Source organism: Spodoptera frugiperda, chromosome 5, assembly GCF_023101765.2.
Source record: "Spodoptera frugiperda isolate SF20-4 chromosome 5, AGI-APGP_CSIRO_Sfru_2.0, whole genome shotgun sequence".
Taxonomy (NCBI): domain Eukaryota; kingdom Metazoa; phylum Arthropoda; class Insecta; order Lepidoptera; family Noctuidae; genus Spodoptera; species Spodoptera frugiperda.
The window spans coordinates 8,802,377-8,823,465 of NC_064216.1; the positions used below are offsets into that span (position 1 = coordinate 8,802,377).

General features: G+C 38.2%; 3 protein-coding genes across 3 annotated transcripts in view; 2 read left to right on the forward strand and 1 right to left on the reverse strand.

The window, feature by feature from the left end:
• LOC118271713 (uncharacterized) overlaps window positions 1–3,473 on the forward strand; it is an 85,776-nt gene extending 82,303 nt beyond the window's left edge. Inside the window, exons 5-8 of the mRNA XM_035587878.2 lie at window positions 782–908; window positions 1,245–1,426; window positions 1,785–1,939; window positions 2,078–3,473. Coding sequence (XP_035443771.2) covers window positions 782–908; window positions 1,245–1,426; window positions 1,785–1,939; window positions 2,078–2,546 — 933 coding nt within the window. The 3' untranslated portion in view covers window positions 2,547–3,473. The remainder of the gene's footprint in view (window positions 1–781; window positions 909–1,244; window positions 1,427–1,784; window positions 1,940–2,077) is intronic.
• On the reverse strand, window positions 3,466–6,478 carry LOC118271715 (NADH dehydrogenase [ubiquinone] 1 beta subcomplex subunit 5, mitochondrial). The gene is made up of 3 exons (XM_035587880.2): window positions 6,273–6,478; window positions 5,883–6,093; window positions 3,466–3,971 (listed from the first exon to the last, which is right to left on the reverse strand). Exons 1-3 carry the CDS (start codon window positions 6,425–6,427, stop codon window positions 3,765–3,767), a joined length of 573 nt encoding a protein of 190 aa, XP_035443773.1. The 5' UTR covers window positions 6,428–6,478; the 3' UTR covers window positions 3,466–3,764.
• Window positions 6,479–7,376: 898 nt separating this feature from the next.
• Window positions 7,377–20,433, forward strand: LOC118271888 (brefeldin A-inhibited guanine nucleotide-exchange protein 3). Its single transcript, XM_035588146.2, has 24 exons — window positions 7,377–7,688; window positions 8,647–8,780; window positions 9,141–9,260; window positions 9,440–9,617; window positions 9,857–9,986; window positions 10,229–10,408; window positions 10,530–10,628; window positions 10,872–11,099; window positions 11,429–11,665; window positions 11,977–12,029; window positions 12,236–12,398; window positions 12,631–12,745; window positions 12,967–13,134; window positions 13,643–13,814; window positions 14,226–14,349; window positions 14,581–14,758; window positions 14,870–15,011; window positions 15,341–15,551; window positions 15,772–15,865; window positions 16,186–16,338; window positions 16,648–16,872; window positions 17,002–17,175; window positions 17,258–19,882; window positions 20,128–20,433. Exons 1-24 carry the CDS (start codon window positions 7,604–7,606, stop codon window positions 20,338–20,340), a joined length of 6,201 nt encoding a protein of 2,066 aa, XP_035444039.2. The 5' UTR covers window positions 7,377–7,603; the 3' UTR covers window positions 20,341–20,433.
• The last annotated feature ends 656 nt before the right edge of the window (window positions 20,434–21,089 follow it).

Genomic DNA, 21,089 nt, shown 5'->3' on the forward strand with positions numbered 1-21,089 from the left:
GACAACACGGAAGTAGTTGCAGTAGCAAGCTATTATTAGGACATAAGTTTCCCCGAAAATCAAATCGAAATAATTAAACGAACATCAATTTTTAATAACGGTAATATAATGACTTTTTTCTGAAACCAAATAATTGTAAATGTTTTGATCGACACAAAATATATATTTTGTATAAGATTGCACAATCTTACTATATATTTTGTGTCTGTCCTTGGTTACTTTGTGTTCATTATCTAGTATAAGCAGAATTGTTTACCTATCTACCTCATATATAAATAACTTTCGGCTCAGGTACATCAAAACGCCTTGGTAAAAGTTCACAGCAATGTTATAGATTGAAGTTTTTGTAACGTTGTTTGACGTAGGAGCGCTACTTTATTTTCAGGATTGCGCAGATATGCCAAGTTTCTGGACCTTCTTAATTACAAAATATAAATTTTTAATTATGCGGCTTTATTTATTGCTAGGTACCATATTTATACAATATTTATTTGTACGGGTTACGACGTCCATACTTTGGTTTAGCCATGTCCTTTCTATTGGGTTTTTCGGTTTTGCAAAAGCTCTTGTCTATGGAATCTGCAGTTGTACCTACCTGCTGTTGCTACCTTACCTGCTACCTACACTAGTAGGTAGCACCTATTTATTACACGTTACCCTAATAGGCTACTACTTGGAACTCATAACAAAACTGGGGTAAACTTTAAACTTATTAATTTTAAAGTAAACAAATTATTTTCCATCATCAATATATACTAATGTGGTATCCCCTGAATTCCAGGTGTCGAGTGGCAGTGCGAAGTCATGGGGCGTGCCAGGCTCTGTGTCCAGCTACTCAGTGGGAGCTCGCTCCGTGCCCGCCTCCGCATCGCTCTACTCCGTCACCAGCGGCGAGTCTTCCCTTTCAGGTACACTATATTTCTCTCTGATTTTTGCCAAGATCCTACCTACTGTATAAATTGACTATACTTACCTACAGTTGGAACATTGCCAAAACTAAGTGCTCCTTAGCATTGTAGCTCACGTGTTTATAAAAGCACCCACGATGCAATCGAAAATCCTTACAATTTATTCTCTCTTCCAAACGACAAAACAGTGGCATACATTAAATAGCACTGAACCACCAGGTTGCCCTTTGTAGTTCAGTGCATTAGCGCATTTCCCAAGGATAAATAGTCAATATTCTTTATTCCTAAAGCATGATGTTCATACCACATTACTTATTATTAATCCTCTGATTCCAGGAGTGTCTTCCGTGTCATCAAACAGCGGAGGCAACGTCCCGACCAGCTGTTCGACGAAGTTATGTGGAGGAGCTAAGTGTGGCGGAGCATGCCTGGGCGCAGTGCCGAGAGCACCCGTGCCGCCGCGGCCGCGACAACCCGCCTCTAACTCGTTAAGACGTTCGCAGCATCATAGTATGAAGGTATGACCTGCATTTCATTTATTATAGTGCCATCTTTCCGAAGATTGCGGGTCATTAGGGCCGCCTTCTCTAGAAACCGCTGCTCGGAACAGTATTGTACCTACTACACGATACTGTAGTGGAGCAACTGATGGAGGAGGTCAAAGCATTTCAGTAGATTACCTAAGTAGAAATTGAACAAGTAAACACCATAACAGTCAATGTAACGACAGTTAAATTCAGTCCTATTTAAAAGAAAACGACCTGTGATTCTAGACTGAGACGCCATAGGTACTCGCCAATCACACTTGCTAGTAGATTATTTATCACTAGTTTTGAAGAACTGAATTAGAAAATAAAAGAATTTTCTTTCCCACAGGCCCGGTTACAGGATTATCAAGTCCATAGCTACACGGGAGGCCCTACGGCTGGGGAGCCCTCGGGCCGCCTACCTCCCATCAGGGAGTTTCAGAGGGAATTCCGCGAGGGACGAAGAGAGAGTGCCGCTGCTGCCTCCGCCTCCACTAGAATTAGGTAAGCGTTGACAATCTCCTAAATATACCTATATATTCCTACCTATTATTGAATTAAGTAGATCATTAAATCGATTAAAGAGATTACAACATATTTACTGTATTGAATGTTATTTACATAAATCTTTCTCCATTCCAGGTGTGCCCAGAAAATTGTAACGCAACTAGAAACGTCGCCACAAAAGGACAAGCAACACTTCTTCCGGCCACTAAAACCTTCAAATAAAGACGACCCGCCCGACTCCAGAGATCACAGCAAAGAGACTGAACGGAAAAAAGATAACCCCAAATCTAAACCCAAAAAAGAGGACAAAAAGAAAAAAGACGATGAAAACACAAAACAAGAAGATAAAAATAAAAAAGATGAAAGTAGTGACAATAGGAAAAATGAATTAGCGGAAAAGAAAAAGGAAGAAAAGATGAGACTAAAGGCGGAGAAGGAAGCGAAGAAAGAAGCCAAGCTTCAAGCTAAGGAAGAGGAGAGACAAGCTAAGCTGTTAGCCAAGGAGGAGGAGAAACAAGCCAAACTAAGAGCGAAGGAAGAAAAGAAAAAGGCCAAAAAAGAAGCAAAGCTCGCCGCGCAAGCTGAGAAAGAAAAAAACAAATAGAGTTATAACGTTTAAATTTTACATTGTAGAAACTCGTAGCCGTCTTAAATTTTAGATTTGAAAATTGTTATCATTGAGGAATCGTAAAACAATTTTAAATAGCGTATTCTAACAGTCTATTGTAGTCCATTACGTACGGTAAATTAGATACTGTTAGTTTAAATTTTATTTTTTTACTTCGATCGGATGATGATTGTGTTTACGCTTTGATACTGATTTTTACAATTTTGTTAATTATTATCTAGCTTAGTTGCAATTTCTAACGAAATTGTTGTTTAACTTAGGAATGTTGTAAATATTTTTAAAGTCAAAAAATGTTATTATGAGAAGCAATCTAAGTACATAGTTGTTGGGTCATAATTGGAACTCTACAAACTGCGAAGACTGAAAGAACGGGATAATGAAATCATATCGTTTTGTAATTTAATTGTGTAACAGTATAGTTAAGAGCTTCGTGCAAACCGCACCGCCGAAGAATTTATTTATTACATAATTATGTAGATTTCGTCGTTCTTAGTTCGTCCGTAGGAGAAGCTTATAATATATTTAGATTACTAATTTCAGCATGAGTACATTTGTTTCACAGACCTTCAAGAAGTATTTATTATAAGTGCTAATAAAGATATGATTTTCGTAACACCTACTCTTGAATGATCCTAAACCTTCTTTGACAAACTAATCAATTCCATCTATTCAGATACCTATAATAATTTTCCTAAATAAATATAAATCCTTCCTATTTCTACAGAATACGACCACAGTAACGATTCCAAAATATTATGCATAAACATTAAGTAGCATCATATCAGGCATTTAGCATACTGCTAGGTAAGTGTTGACATTAATTTTGTAAGGGTTCCACAAGTCGGAATTTATTATTGTCAATCGTTAGAAATTTCCTGTAAAATAAATAACAATGTTACCATATGTCTTACTCTTTTATTTTCACCCAAAACATCTTAAGAATACAACACTTGCACTACATAGAAAGACATTAGTGGGTGTAAAACATGGTATGTATGTAAATAAATAACAGCAAAATCATTTACAAAAGGTGAAATAGAATATAACACTACAAGTGTTGCAAGATGTAATCGTTCCTTCAAATAAAATTGTTATTAAAAACAACTAATAGTTTATTTATCTACATTGAAATATTCAACAATACACTTGATTACTAATATATACTATAGTCATTGAAGATTTCAAAAAAAATGTTTATTCCTTGAACTCATCACCAACACGGTCGTACATCTCCTCGCCGGTCTGCTTGTTGATGCGGAGGTACTTGTTGACCATCGGTTTGTAGTAGTACGCCTGGTAGTCGTGGCGCTCAGCCATCTTCTTAACAATCTCCTTCTCCAGCTTACGTAATTTGATTTTTTGCTGTTCTTCATCAAGGAAGTGCATGAATTTTTCATAGTCCTGTAACAGAATTAAAACATTTATTAGTATAATGTATTATGAGATATTTTGAATGGCTCATCTTGCCAAGAGAGTCTAGATATGGAACAAAAAATAATTCTAGAATCTTGACTCTGATCTAGAATTATTACAACTTGTCCAGAGCTGCGGACTACCTAGCAGGTTACTAGGTCTCTAGCCGAAAAAGCAGGAGTAAGAATGTGGTGGTTTTTAGTCAGTAAGAGTCTGACACTCCCTCTCGCCTCGCCCAAGGTGGGAGAAGCCATTGGATGATTTTCCTGCTTAAAAGACTATGGAGACTATAAAGGAATGCGGAATTGATTTGTTTACTAAAACACAAGATTAGACTTTTCAGTGTTATGGTGTCTTATATTCAAATAATTTTTAAATATTAATATGCATAATTGAAGAATAACAGGCTCTTAGTAAAACTCTGTAATATGACACATGTATACTTCTGGGGCCTTAGTATGGGTTTGCTTATGTTTAACGAGATTGAAACGAGAGAGTGTTTAGCAATGTGATTGGCTGCCTTCAATTAACCAACCAATCACAGCACTGAATGTGGTCTTGTCGAGTCTGTCTCTGAGTGCTATTTTACAAAACTAAAAAAACATTGTCTTGAGTAGACCCTTAAACATGATGTTTAATACATTGTTTACATACAATACAAAAATCACCTCTTCGAAACTGCAAAGATAGACAACCCCTTTAGTCAGTTATATTAGGTTCAGAATTCCACTCAAATACAAACAATTACTAACGGAATTACTGCATATTCCAATTTACCTAATTGGATACTTAAGATTTTTAAGCACTACCTAGACAGATAAGCATTGATATATTAAACTACAGTAGGAACTCAATTATCCGGATCCCGGTTATACGGATTCGCGATTATCTGGACTACCGACTCATTATATTAAAATTACCTACTAGTCGAATTTATGCAAGTATTTTTACAAAAACGATCAACTGGGCAACCGATATACGGTCTTCTGCTCTGTGAAAAAGCATTACAGTTAAATAAAAGAGTACTTTAGTATGTACATACATGTATGTATGTGATCTAAGAAGATGTATCTCATAATAATTATTAATAAACATTGATTTTCATTCATATGTGTTTCGAATATCCATGTATGTATGTGATCTAAGAAGATGTATCTCATAATAATTATTAATAAACATTGATTTTCATTCATGTGTTTCGAAAGCAAATTCGATTATCCGGATTTTCGATTATCCGAATGCCTAATGACAATAATTAGTCCGGTTAATCGAGTTTCTACTGTACACTAATTAACAATCTAAAAGTAGGCAAATTAAGATTGCAGTAGAAAAAGTAAAAACAAAATGTGTAGTTTCTTGATCAGGTCTTGTTTCATTCACGGGCAAAGTAAGTAGGAGTGGAGAGTATGCCACTATGACATCACTGAATAATCTTTTTAATTGGAAATTTAAAAAAAAACTTAAGTTTGAGATTTGCATAAAATTAGTACTACATCTATGTACATCTATGTAGTACTAATCTACATACCCAGTATCTAATAATTTATACTATCTATACTATCTATACTAATAATATAAAGCTGAAGAGTTTGTTTGATTGTTTGTTTGTTTGTTTGAACGCAATAATCTCTGGAACTACTGGTCCGAATTTAATAATTCTTTTTGTGTTACATAGTGCATTTATCGAGGAAGGCTATATAGGCTATAAAACATCACGCTATGACCAATAGGAGCTGAGCAGAGCGGGTGAAACCGCGCGGAAGTGGCTAGTTCCAAATAATATCAATCTGACAGTATTGATCCATACCACTAACCACAACAATGTGCCCCATATGTAATGTATTTACAAACAAAATTGAATGATAGTAATATTACTAGTTGTCCAGGTGGCTATATTACCTCTTGGGGGCTCTGATGAATGTATCTGGCGATAAATCTTGTAATTGGGTGGCGGTGGTACTCCCAATGTTTGGGTTCATAACCATCGGGGATTGGACACAGCTGGGCCGGCCCGATGAACACGTTGGTGAAGAAGATGATAGCGCCCACTGGGATCAAGCCCAGCATGGTGTAGAAGTGGAACATATCCTTGAATTTGTGCCATTGCCACCTGATAACCAAACGTTTAGGTTAGAAAACAAATACAAGATTAAATTACGTTAAATATCTACTAAAGTTTAAAATGTTTATTATTCTCCAATGCACATTTTTAGCTATCCTTTAATTTTATAAAAATAACAAACAACAGCACAAAAAATTGGTTAGGTAATCACTGAAAACCATCATTACCTAGAAGGTTGTAGGACAAAAGTTTTGTGGTCATGGCCCCCTTTTAGGGTTTTGGTTGTTGTGAAGGTTACATTTTGGACATTAATTGGTGTTTTAACGTGGTTTTTGATCAAATTTAAGCCGAAAGAACGGCCTAAAGCACTCCAAGACACCATTTTTTCGAAGACTATTTTGACAATCAAATGTCAATTCTGTCTTCTGGTTTCAATCTGTCAGTTGGTCTATGGGTGACATAGATAATAGAAAAACCGGTTTTAATCGATTCATATTTAGTAATCGACTAATCTATTCCGAATCCGCAAATTTTAAAGCGCTATTGTTGTGTGTAAAATATTTAACTACTAATCAAAGTTGAATAAAAATTGTTTAATCGATAATCAAAACGAAAATAGATTTAGTCTGTATTGATCGTGCTCTAGTTACTCTATTGCAAGCAAAGTGACACTACACCAGTAGCGCGAAAATTGAAAAACGTTTTATGTTTTATTTTGTTTTGAGGTCCGGAAGTTTAATTAATTATTGTGGTTTTAGAGTTTATGAACATTAAATAATAATATATACTTAAATCGGCACAATCCAAATCGATATATTGTTTGCTAGAAGTACAGTTAAATGTTGTTAATAAATTAATGCATTATTCTTCTATAAAAGTTAAAAGAAGTTTACCTAACAATAATTTTGTTACCTAATCCGTTCATTTATAAAAATCACTCTGAAAATTATACATTAAAAATATATTTTTTTAATTATCTACACTCCCTCTACAACATAAGGTTTTGCTGTGGTAATTGATCCTTTAATATTTACTTAGATACTAGGCATTCTGAAAGCGTTATTATTAGTAACCATTAATATAATTTCGGGCTGACTAGACTACTACCATTTATTACGTAGATACATGTATGTACCTACCTAAAAAATAGGAAGAATACCTACAAATTACTTTTTAATATAGGTAAATGTTCAAAACAAAAGTTGACTCAAACAACTAAGAAGCCACACACCCAAAACAAATTAAATCTTACGTTTATAAATATAAAACAACCACCTGTTGACATAGTTTTTTCAGCAAACACAGAGCCGTATGGAAGTATTGATTTCCCGCACTGAGCATGCTCCGTCGCCGTGCTTACGTACAACTCAGATAAGATACACTTCCACCCACTCAAATAACGTTATTTCCCAACATTACACGGTTTTAATAAACATTTAACCATTTAATTGTGAGTTTTAATTAATTAAACATAGAGTTCAATATATTTGTGAAGGATGTGAAAGTTTTCGTGGTAATAGGGAAGTGAGACACGGTCATATGTTGTCTTCGTGTTAAAATGGAGGAACTTCTCCAGGACATTTATAAGGAAGCATCTGGAGTGAAGTTTACAGGACTTAGGAAATCATGTCAGGATGCCCTAGGTAAATACGTAGTCCATAAGATTAATACATTCTCATATGTACTTGTGTATAATATTATGTATAGTTTTCCCTGTATGCAGTTGAAGTTGCAAATCGATACCTGCAATAATGACCGCCACTGCGCCCATCGGAAATGCAGTTAGAACCTTTTTATTCCCTTCCTAAGCTTTATACTTATACGCATTGATGCTGATTGGTAACAAACTGTGATTAGCTTATGAAGTTTACCATATGGTTAAGTTTGTGTTTTGCACCAAAATATTGCAAAATTTTGTTAGTCATCGTTCATGAAAGTATGAATCACCATTTGTAATTCTGCAGTGGCTTTTATAAACCACGTAGCTGATATTATGCCTGCTGGCTGCTCATCAGATGACTATACTAATCGGAACTCCTATAAATTAATACCTGTATTATGCTCAATGGTTTACATTTCCTTCGTGAATATTATACCAACGATGCGTACAAGATATTTTAATAATCAGATTTTAATCGTAATTTAACAAATAATAACGGACGGTTCAAAATTAATTTCTTAAAATTCCTGCACCATGAATTTACTATAATATTTTGTCACTTTCCTTTGAAATACAAAATCTATTATATTTCATATGGTGATTTATCATTATGATTAGAAGTGCATAGATAAACTTTGTTTACAAAACACTTTACCGTAAGTTTGGATTTCCAGTTCCGACAATATAAGTAAATATTCGCAACCATATGGCTTCTTCATTCACCATTACTATTACCTAGTTACCTACGAGTATGCCATTATTGTACCTACCTAAAAATAACAAGACTTCTTATAATATTATTCACATAGTACATACCAGTATGTTCTTATTAAGATAAAAAGCTTTAAAACTGATATTGCATACCAGAGCAGTGACGCTGTAATGGAGCTTAACAAAAACAACATTAATTTATTTTACTGAATAAACCGTATTTTGTACAGAATTACTATGCATGCAAGAGAACAACGCGCGTCGTGCATCGTACGAGCTGCGGCGAGCGTGCCTCCTGCCGCTGCAGACGGCGCTGGAGACCAAGCGCCCGCGCCTCGTAACGTACGCCCTGCAGGGGTTCCATGTACGTATGGCTATTAATAGGACTTTTAAAAGAACATAGTAACTTGTAACTGCGTCGTCAAAATTAATAGGCTATTTTCAAAAAAACATAGTAACTTGTAACGAACTTTATTTTTGTTATAAGTGTAGCTCAATGTGGCTCAATAGTCATCAAAACATCCAAGAGCATTTAAAGTTACGCAAATAATCATGTTTAGCCGATTCAATTATTAGACAATAATCCAAATTCTAATTACAGGAAAGCCCCATAGATTATTATTATAAAAGATATTCCTGTGGTACCTAATCACTATACATTAGTGCCTACCCACATTATGGAACACCTCTCCATCTACGGCTTATTTCTGTACATCTGTTACAGAAAATACTCCGAGATGACAGATTCCACCGAGGAATCGAGCCGGAAGATGACTCTCTGTGGATGCCTTCACAACTGCTCTGCGCCACCGCTTCCGTCATGTATCAGTTGCCAGATACGCAGGTAAGTTGATATACAATTATTAGAACTTTGTCACGTTTAGAACTAGGCATCTTAAAGCACTCAAGACATTAGACATCTCCACTCAAGAACACATGTAGACCCGTGGGTTCCACTAAATAAGTCATGTTAAAAACGTTTGCTTTAACTGGGTGAACATTGTGTTGTTTGGTTGTGTACAGGTACAAATCTTCCGCATGTACCTGTCGCTGGCTCTGTCCCCGCGCCGCACGCTGAACGGGCGGCTGTGCGTGTGGGCGTGCGGTCGGTGCGGGGAGGCGGCGGCCGCGGCCCCGCACGTCGCCGCCGCCGCACGCGCTGCCGCCGCACAGGCACTCCGGGCCTACTGTGCACAGTTAGGTAGGTTTTACTTCTAAGATATTCATCCATCATCATCATCATCGTCAACAGACCCTATGAGTCTACTACTGGACTATGGGAATCCTTTACAAAATATAGGCCTTTGAAGACTTGGAGATCACAGTTGAACCACGATACACCATACCGTCCTTAAATACAAAGAGATCATATACTTTTATCGTAAACAGATGTTAGATAATCTTCAAGGTTGCTACTTTTACCCCAATCCTTGTTTACAGATGAAGAGTGTCAAGAACTGCTCTCAGAGGGATCACCACTGGGCAGGAATCACATCGTAGCCGTGGGCTGCTACAGCGAAGTCATCCCCGTCATACAGTACCTGTGCAGCCGATTATCTGAAACTCAACTGTAAGTCTATTTATTGAGAGTTCAAATTGATTCATTCTGACTTGGATCATGATGACTCAGGCAAGATTGGAAGCAGTTGGATGAACGAAGTAACTTCTGAGACACCTTTGGTATTCTCTATAGCCTGCTTGCCATCAAGTAGACCGTAGTGGTTTGCTTACCACTTCTAATATAAATTAAAAAAAAATTACATTTTTTATCTCCCCAGATACATAAACAAGAAATACATTGTTTGTTTTCAGGTCTCCCAAACAGAATCCTCTAGCTCTCTTCTTCTTGGACTGCCTACTGACTCTAATGTCAAGTCTATCAGAGAGAGTGAGCGGTAACTCCCACTTCACAACGTTCCTCTGGCAGAAGTTCTGTCCGGCTCTCATCTCCTTCTTGGGAACTCCTCGAGTGGACAAGAATATTAAGTCAAGGTACGGCTAGAATAGTGCACTTCGATTTCACTTTCCTGATGTTTAAATCTTTATAGATCATTAAGTATTTAATGTTATCAATGAATTGACGTTATTTAATACATATTATTAACAATTTCAGAGAACACGAAGGCCATTTGGTCGATGATTCTGGACGAGGATCTGGCGCTTTGAACTCAGCGCCCAGCTTCAACAGCAAGCAGGCGAAAGCTATTTATAGGTAAGTGCTACTTAAGTTATTAGACGTCCAATATAATTATCTACATACCTATAATATAATATTTAAAATAAGTTCAATAAAATCACAAAAGAATTATAATTTAACAGAATTAATTTTCCAGTCATTAAAAAAACAATCCAAAAAATTTACCTAAAATAGTTTTGATTTTAACTTTGACTCAAAATCGTCATTTTGACGCTTAAACAAATCCCTTAACTGCATTTTGTCATATTTTCGTTCCAGCATCGCCAATCAGTTAGTTCGCCTAGTAGGTTCCACCTCAAACCTCCGACCAGTGCTAGAGGCCCTCTACCACCGAATGCTCCTGTACCCTCCCGTGTCCCACCGGGTGGAACCTCTGCGGAGTACCAGAGAAATGCTGCAGAACCCCAAGAGGCTGTGCCAGTTAATCCTGCTGAAGAAAGTAGACCATCATGAGAGGCACAGTGATGATATGGCGATTATAAGATTGTAAGTTGGGTCTTTTTAATTTAGTGTTATTGTTTCTTATTGATTCTATTTCGGATTTTTTAAAACCGAACACGAAATCTCAAATTGGATCCCAAAATTCATATCCATTTTGGAATTCTCAATCGACTGATGAAGAACGACATTATCACCTCTACGAATATAAAATAATACCTAATAGGCTTAACGATCCACATTGATTATCACAACCAACCAAGAGCGCAAAAGTCGCAGCATTTGCTTTTTTGCATTTCTAGCAATTAACGGCTTTCTCTGGCTTTACTTAAAGTTCTAGATAGAAGGGTTAACTTCACTCCGTATTTCTTCCGCAGAATAATGGACGGCATAGAAGAATGCGGTAGAAGTGGCAACCCAGACGTAGTGGCTGCGGCGGTGGAATGCGTCGTATCATTACTGGATGCACTGGAGAAGCTGTGCTCCGGTACAACTGAGTACATAACTCCAGAGATAGCCACCCTCATACTGAGCCACTGGCAGAAACTGCAGGACGCTGACTATACTGGACCTTTGACTTATCAGACCTTGGCGAGGTTACCAAGTCCTTATAGGTAAGGGTGTACAAATCGATTGTTATTAAAATTTCAGTCCTCAAAATGGAGAATGGAGTGGAGCAAAGTCTTGGTCAGCGAGGTTTCAGTTCAGTAGTAACTTATATTGTCCTTACGACCACAGCTATTTGTCCTAATACTCGTAATATTTAGAGTGGTGATTAGTCCACAAACCTACTCCAACAATGCAACAGTTTGAATTGATAGCCACTATTTGTACATGATGTTGCTATAAAGACCCTGTATAATAATCGCATTCTCTTTAAAATTTGTGAGGGAATATTATATCGTCACATGTTCATTTGTTTCAGAGATGTGGTGGCCGTGTTACAAAGCACTGAATCAAAGGAACACGACTCGTCAGGTACGTAACTTTTCAAACCTTACACATATGTATATTATTGCAACATAACTAGGGACCGAGACAGAAATCTAGTATGGCTGAAACTACTAAGTAAAGAAGAAGAAGGCATTTGCTGTTCAGAGAAGAATTTTGCGGAATCTTCTAAAATTTTATCCTCTGTTGTGCAATTTTGTCACCTACAAAGTTCTTCTCTTCCACTCTTCCAGACACGTCAGGACCAGAAAATATAAGTTCAGGCAGTGAAGGCGAGGCGGACTCTGACGCAGACAACGTGTTCCTGCCAACTAGAGCCAGTCTGCCCACAGGAGATGCTACCACACACGCACAGACTAAACCTAAGGCTGTGCCTAAGACATTGAATCTGGGCAGGTGAGAATTTTAAAACTACGTATATTTTTGTAAAAGAGTATGTTCAGAATTTTCGTGGAATCATGGTAGATAGGTCTACAGGAATCTTCGTGTAGACCATTACAGTGGGAGATAATAGCTTTTTTATTAGTAGGAGTCTAAGTTTCATGAAGATATTTTACCCTGCCAAAAAAATCTTAAAAATATACACAGGTAACTTGTTTAAAGTAAAACTTACCTTTTGTTTTTATAGGTGTACTATAACAGAGTGTAACGTGGACTTGGAGAGACACAACGCGCGACAGTTCATCAAAACGCTACAGAACTCACTTCTACCGAAACTGTTGAATCTCCGCACTTGTATCGAGGTAAGAGCAAATTGCTTTTTTACTTTCCTTCTCTACTTAAACAGCAGTAAACTCTCTGTTAGGTCAATAGGATGTTCCGAAAGAACACCTGCTAGCTACATTCAGCACAAAAATCTAAATTGCGTATCCAATTTTACCCTACTTAACCCTATATTCATCTTATTTGCAAAGCTTTTCTATACTTTTTTTTTTTAAGTTAAATAAAAAATTATCCTCACCAGGTGGACGAAGCGATGCAAGAGTTCGCGTCCAAGTGTTGCCAACACAACGCGGCGCAGCCCCCGGCCACGGCTTGCATCATGAACGCGGACGGAGTCTACCTCGCCACGTACGCCGCGCTACTGCTCACTCTCAAACAACGGAGGACTAACTACTACAACCAACCTAGTGTAAGTATACTAGTTAGAAGATTTTATAAAGATCGAGAAATAGGACTGGCTTTTGTTATGGAATCGAGGATAAACCAGAGAGACATATCCGATGGTGAGTTAGTAATGGCTCCCACTTCAGTACCTAAAGTTTTAGAGGGCGATGCTTTTAAAACCATCCAAAGCTCAGTTACTGATAACATTTAAAATGAACACTAAAACAATGTCAGACAACATAGTTATTATATTTAAGTGTGTGAGAGCCATGCCCGCACGACTGGCAGTGGCGGCGATTGCTTACCATCAGGTCAGCTGTCTGGTTGCTTACCGGCTTATACCATGAAGACAAAAAAAACATTTCTCAATCTTCGTTTTTGACTACGACGTAAGCGAAGGCGCAGGCTCTGTCTACAGCGTAGCATTCACATTCATTTCTTCCTAGAATTTGTCACATAACAGACAAAATCACTTGATAAGCCTCATGCCTCACTTGATACATGTAACATTAATACATATTTCCTCTATACAGAAAGTGCAAGTATCACTAACGGAAGATGAGTTTGTAGAAGAGGTACAAGGCAGTGGGGTGCTAGTATACCTGTCCGCGACGTGGCTGAGGGAACTCTACCAACAAGTGCTCGCTACTGATCTGCTGAAGGATGTGCCTTCGAGTGATCATCCGCTACTGCACTTATTATCAGGTGAGAGATTCAAACGTAACACATTACGCTTAATTTGTATGCTTTTATTGTAACTTTCGTGAGACATACTAAATTAATTATTATGTTATCGGCTTACTCACGTAATGTTTTGACGAGGAACTCGACTAGTTTCAAGCCATACTAGAGGCTGATATTCATGAGCAGCATTCCGCGACACACGACGCGGCGATTGTCGCGCTGCTACTGCGGCTGAGTAAGCCGATAACATAATTATAAAATTAATTTGTATGCGTTGAGTAGATGGTGATACTTAGGTACCTACTTGTTAAAATGTTGACTGCAGTGAGCGATTTTTTGTGTGAGGTTTTTGTAACAAACTTTTAAGTGATGAGGAAATTATATAAAAGAGAAAATTGCTTTCGTTGATTGAGTGTGTCTCTTTTTCATTAGATCTCGGTGGTCTGGACCAGAGCCCAGTGATGTCAGACTGGCAGAAACTGAAGGAGGTCTCGTGTTTCTACAACAACACTGTCGAGTCCCCACAGCATGACGCTAGCTTGCGATGGGCGAGAAGGTAACCAGTATCAAATTAGTTTAATGGACATGGTTATGTAGTTTAGTTTCTGTAATGGCTCTAATATAACCTCAATCAAAAATGGTCGAAAGACTTAATGACTCACACTAGATCTTAAATTAACATCTGGCTGATGGGTTTCTTAAAGGATCCTTGAATTAAACCCTAATAAAGCTAGGTAAGAGACTCAAAGAGAACTTAATACTCAAAGGCGTTTTACCATTATTTCAGGATTCTAACATGTATTTGGGACTCCATGGTGACGGTATTAAGTGTACCCCTGACGGGATATGGGAACAAGAAGCAGAAACTGCATGGCATGATATCAAAGAAAATTAATACGTTCGGGAAGAGAAAGCGCATAGCTTGGGAGGGGCTAACGATACAGTGTCTTGAAGGACTACATAAGGTAAGAATTTTACAAATGTACAAAAGGTAAACCCTCACTTATCAGTTTTAACTGAACTTTTATTCCATAAGGTGTATTTCCACTAAAAAAACTACGATATCACAATTTCAGGCAGCCAGGGTAAGCAATACTTTGTCGCTACAAAACCGGTGCAGCAGTATATTGGCTCTATTGGCAAACTCAGCTATCTCGCAGCCACCCAACGGGAAGATATTGTCCACACACGCTCTGTCCTTGGATATACTCATTACAGGTATATTTCCCTTTAGACAATATATCAATTGCATATACACACCATACATTACCATATTAACTATAATACCTAATAGAATACTTTTTGTCCAATATTAATATAAGTTTAAATAGTAATGTTAATTAACTACTAACACTTGTAGTAGAAGTAGAAGTATCAACTTTATTACAGACTACCGAATAATTGATAATAAAACATTTCTCTGTCCCTTGGTGGGCGCCATTAAGCTATTGACGCCCAACATGGGACCACTTACTTTAGATGCAAGAATCCATTCATCATCGTTACTAATTAGTTATTAATAACCCTAAAACGTTTTATGTCTTCAGGTGGTCTAGAACTTGGATCCAAAGCTCCAGAATGTTGGGAGCATATATTCGCAGCGTGCCAATACGTGTCAAGTTTTGAGCATTCATTGTTCGGTCATCAAGGGAATAATGCTACGCCTATAGTGACCATGCAGACTGGTAGAAATAAAACTGTGTCTATACTACAAGCTGACGCTAAATTGGGGTTGGATGGTAAAGATGATGAGACTTGGTGAGTTGATACTGAAGTGGCTTATGGCTAGTATCAATCTTAGTCGATAGAATTAAACAACCTATAACTTAACCTGCATGCAAAATATGTCTCAATTCTCCCTAGTAGCCAAATCTTCTGAAACTTTATTCTAAGTTTTGATAAGTAGGTTATTGAAACTGATTATTATTTTATCGTTCAAAGTAATGATTATACTTAATGATGTCTCTGTTATTTGTAGTGTGGATGTATTCAACTTCTTGCAACCAGTGTTAGAAAACAACGTAAACAATGACATGTCGGTTGCCAAAATTGTTGAAGCATGCAGACAAGAGGTAAGTCATAATTCTTTATTTATGCTTATTTCTTTATATATCTCGGCTCCATATGCCATTAGCAATATTTTCTTAGGTCTGTTCACGACGTTGAAAAACACCCACAAATTCTTTCGTCGTCGACATTTTCTTCCACCACCAGCCGCCTCGATTCGGGTGATATGCCCGAGGAACTTAAAGGACATCTTGGGATCAGTAGACATCTAATGAGGATCGACGTATTCTAGAGAAGATGTTGACTACACCTATCCAGATGTTGTTTAGGTTGCTCTCCAGCTCTAGGTGGAATAATTTGTAATAGTGGCCAATGTTACGTGCAGGGCGGCAACGTGATCAGCGGCGCGAGCGCGGCCCGCGTGTGCTGCGCGCTGGGCGGCGCGGCGGACGCGCTGTACTCGCGCCTGGCCGCCACCACCACGCTGCCCGCGCTGCGCGCCGCGCTGCAGCGACTCGTCGCGCACCACCACCGACTGGTAACCACATTCTATACTTTGATAAACAGCCATTTATCTATACTAATAAGTCCGCCTTTGTAAACGAGTAGACGAATCACTTTAAGGTAAAACAATTCGTCACCAAAGCAGGCCCAAGGACAATCGCTGTTGTTGTTGCGATTGTCCTTGGTGCTTCTGGTGTTCACAACACAAAAGATGTTATACGCCGGTTTTCAGTGAAACCGTAGTATTTGACGATATCATTCCTGTTCCAGTTGACATACTTTCCCACTCGAAAGATTTGCACAAAATACATACAGTTGTACAGATAACTAACATTGTCCACAGTTATTCTGCTCATGGGAGGTAGACGTAGCCAACAACAATGTATGGTGGTGGCGTCGGGGCCCGGGTACTAGCGGTAAGGGCGCGGGCGGCGCGGGCGGCGCGGGGGGCGAGGCGGCGCGGGCGCTGTGTCGCGCGGGGGACGTGGCGCTGCGCTGTCTGCGGGCCGCCCGCCCACTCGCGCACCGCATGGCTATATGGACCGTTGTAGGACCACATTTCATGCAGGTACATATTATTATGTCAAAGAGTTTTTCGCATTCATCTCTGAAGTGATACATACAATGTATGTACTAAAATAATAAAGCCAGGAACAGAAAAATCTTCATAACTCTGGTTTCTTCGTTACCTCCTCAGGCGGCCTGCCACAAGGACATCCAGATTGCAAGCTTAGCGATCCAGTGTCTACACGACTGTGCCACTGCGCTCCTGAACCAGCAAGTAGAACTACCACACTTCCACTTCAACGAGGCATTACTGAAACCCTTCGAGAACCTCCTCTGCTTAGAGCTGTGTGATGATGATATTCAGGTAAATATATCAGCAACCGTACACCAAAGGACCAAATTAATCTAGATGGATAAAAATAATATTTAACTTATTCTATTTTCAGGAACAAATCATATCCTGCATCTGCGAATTCGTGGAGACCAACAGAATGGAAATAAGATCTGGGTGGCGGCCTCTATTTAATACACTGCGAGCGGCCAACAATTCTAACCAATACTCCGCCATCTTGGAAATATTCAAAGTATTCCTCAGCACAGACAACACGCTTGTGTTCGCGAATGCTGCTCTAGACTGCATACTGTGCCTTCTAAGTCATATCAAAGGACTGCACTATGAAGAAGTGCAAGCCACTGAAGTAAAACCAAAGAAAGTAACCACACCCACCCAACCCAAACCTAGTCTTAGCCTAAAATTCTCAAAGAATAGCAAATTCATTCCCCTCAGTGAGGAGAAATCCGAGAAAGTGATCGTAGACATGTGTCGAGAGGCATTATACCACTTGGAAAGTTGTGCTGACATTCTAACGATGATGTACAACATGCCAAAATGTCCAATTTTCAATACTGGAAATAGGATCAAAGGGGATATGCCACTATGCGTTGTAGACCCCATAATACCCAGCGCATCTCTTGATATCACCAAGTTCATTTCTAATGAACATTACGAAGAAGATCTCATTTCATATAGAAAACTATCCACAAGTCTTCCTCCTTCGAATACGACCAATAACTGTCTTTTGAAACTTGATAAGCCGAGCAACATACTCAAAGTATGGTACGTTCTCATTGAAGGCTTGATCTCAGCTACAGTCGTTTGTTCCAAGAAGAATCAACCGGCTGCAATGGAAACATTATTTAAACTGCTAAGGAATACTGTAGAAGTTCCCGGCACACATTTCGGTTTGCACTGCATAAACCATCTTCTTCTACCCACAGTTCAGAACTGGCTTCGACAGATAGCAAATGTAAATACTCATTGGGACAGTGTGATGCCAAACTTTAAGCAGTGCTGCGGGATGACCACTGATACTATTGTCGTATACTTACATCATCTGCAGCAAATAAATGTAGAGAGGTCGACAGTTGACGAAAAAAATGAGCCAGTAGAGATTGAACCCATTGAGAGCGCAGAAGCAACGTTTGCCTTGAAACAAGTAATGCTTATTTTGGTAGAATGTATCGCTCAACCTCAAGAACCAATCGCGAGGTTAGGAGCTTCGTGTATAAGACATATAATTTTAACGTCAGGTCATTTACTGACAGACAACCAATGGGAAATTGTCTGTACTAGTCTGCACAGAGCTTGTAACGTTAGCTTGACTCCGCTCAAGCAACTGACCTATGCCTTCAAAGAGAACTCAAATAGTTTTTATGGAGATTTAGCCATGGTAAAAGTAGCTGCGCGAAGGGATTGTTCAGTAAACGATAATGTAAGACTGCATGCGATGGCGCAACAAGTGTTCCTAACAGAACAGCTGAAAGGTGACGGACATGTTAAAATAACTCCAAAGAATTCCTCGCAGAACCTAATGTTGATTGATGATCGGAGTTATATATTCCTGATCTATCTGCAAGAGTCAATTAATTCATTGAACCCAGACCTGTATACGGTGAGAATACCTCACAGAGGACTGGTGGTGGGACTGTTAGCCCACCAAATACTGGTTCAGATAATTGCTACGGTTCTGATTCAAGCTTCATCAGATGTCTTCCAAGGAATCAATAGTATATTGATAGATAGTCTCAAAACTGGTTCGACTGTTTGCAACTACAAGTTCTTCCTAAACAGTGACAACACAGATTTATTGTTGAGAAGTTTGGAGCTATCATTCACGAGAGCCATGCAATTTGACTCAAGGCCGGGATTAAAGTTCCTCGTACAAAAAGTATCTAATTTGGACCACGCTGCCAACTTGTACAAGCAAACCACTTCTTCATGGCTTATTAAAATAATTGCATTGACTGAGATATTCTTCAATGGCGTTTCCAAATTCAAGCTAAAATCAACAGATTTATCGATAATATTACATAATTACACAACGACATTAAATTTAACTATGGAGTACGATCAGTTTGTGACGAAAATATTCGATCTGAAGCATACGTGGGAACTGTTATGTCACAACTATGTGAAGCATTTGATAAATGTTTCCGACTTTGATAACAACGATATAAAGGAGAGGATGTCTTGTAGTTCTGTAGAAAGCGATAACTCATCGAATCATTACGATCAGTATTATGCTCAGGATCCAAATGAAATTACTGACGAGCCGGTAATAAATAAAGAACAAAATTCACCAGAGAAGATAATTGAAAAGCCAAAACCGTTCACATTCGCTGATTTCAAAGCTAACAGTCAAGGTTCTATTACTGTAGAGATACACACAGAAAATATACCTTCAAATAAGAAGATAAAGGAAGACCCAACTAATAACGAAACTGATATAAGCGACCACCATTCTACTGCGAGCAGCGAGGCTAATGACGACAAACATACAAATGGTCATATGCCACAAGAAACTGAGATACACAAGGAGACTCCTATTAAAGAAAAGAAAGGCAGTATACCTGATATTATAGAGAACCACAGTATAGATAATACACGGAAACTTAACCTTTCGATTTGTGACACGGTTTCGTATGAGAAGGTAAAGGTGGCTGAACCAATATTGCCACCGCAGCCTGTGCCGCCTGAGATTGAACAACAACGAGCTTTGAGTATTAGCAAGGTGAGAAATGTTTCTTTTGTAGTTTGTTTTAGTGTAAACTTTTATCAAGTCGTCTCTTAATATACTATGCCCTTACAATCACCATATCACAATCTTGCAACATGCTGTATAATATAACACGTATGTTTCACCAGTTACTATACAGAGTGTCAATAACATTCTGTAAATCTAAAACTATACACAATAGACCAATCAGGCTTTCATCAATCTTTTCAATCAATTTTTTCTAATCTTCCTGCTTTCAGGACACTGAAGTACAACGAAACTGCTTCCAAAACATTTTAATGGCATATCTGGAATTGGTGTTGACGTTTTCTCTGGAGAGGTTCCAACTGATCCACCCAGTACTACAGAGTGGATTCGTGCAACTTGCCAAAACTGTCACCGACCCACAACTACTCGATAGAATCAATATATTTTTCGATAAAAAAGACTTATCTGAACTTAACTATAAGTGATCAATTAATTGTGATATATAAAATTCACACTATGATTATTATATTCCTCGATTGTTCGGTGTTATGTGAAAATAAAGTCATATTATAATGTGACCATGTTTATTTTGTGTTATCCCAACAACATTTGGCCTAGAAGATAAAATTAATCTGTAGACAAAGATTTACCGATCCTGCAATTCTAATTATACAGGGCGGATCCAGGGCAATTGCTTGAAATTAAGGGGCAGAAAAATTAAAATTTTGAAATTTAAAAGATGGTTAAACAAAAAAAACAGTGCTTTACAAAAGTTGTTAGAACATAATAATTTATCACTATTGACATGAGCCCTTGACTTGGTGCTGGAGTCATCATATGATAGATATTGTAATGGTAACGTTTAGGTTAGGTTTAGGTTAGGTTTAGGTTAGGTTTAGGTTAGGTTTAGGTTAGGTTTAGGTTAGGTTTAGGTTAGGTTTAGGTTAGGTTTAGGTTAGGTTTAGGTTAGGTTTAGGTTAGGTTTAGGTTAGGTTTAGGTTAGGTTTAGGTTAGGTTTAGGTTAGGTTTAGGTTAGGTTTAGGTTAGGTTTAGGTTAGGTTTAGGTTAGGTTTAGGTTAGGTTTAGGTTAGGTTTAGGTTAGGTTTAGGTTAGGTTTAGGTTAGGTTTAGGTTAGGTTTAGGTTAGGTTTAGGTTAGGTTTAGGTTAGGTTTAGGTTAGGTTTAGGTTAGGTTTAGGTTAGGTTTAGGTTAGGTTTAGGTTAGGTTTAGGTTAG

Bases quoted from the DNA above. Each gene is read 5' to 3' on its own strand.
- LOC118271715 (XM_035587880.2), bottom strand. From the start codon at position 6,427: ATGGTGTCTTGGAGTGCTTTAGGCCGTTCTTTCGGCTTAAATTTGATC. The intron at 6,094-6,272 runs GTAATGATGGTT...TTTGGTTATCAG, and splicing joins TTTGTCCTACAACCTTCTAG to GTGGCAATGGCACAAATTCA. The intron at 3,972-5,882 runs GTAATATAGCCA...ATTCTGTTACAG, and splicing joins TTCATCAGAGCCCCCAAGAG to GACTATGAAAAATTCATGCA.
- LOC118271888 (XM_035588146.2), top strand. From the start codon at position 7,604: ATGGAGGAACTTCTCCAGGACATTTATAAGGAAGCATCTGGAGTGAAG. The intron at 11,100-11,428 runs GTAAGTTGGGTC...TTTCTTCCGCAG, and splicing joins GATATGGCGATTATAAGATT to AATAATGGACGGCATAGAAG. The intron at 15,012-15,340 runs GTATATTTCCCT...TTATGTCTTCAG, and splicing joins CTTGGATATACTCATTACAG to GTGGTCTAGAACTTGGATCC.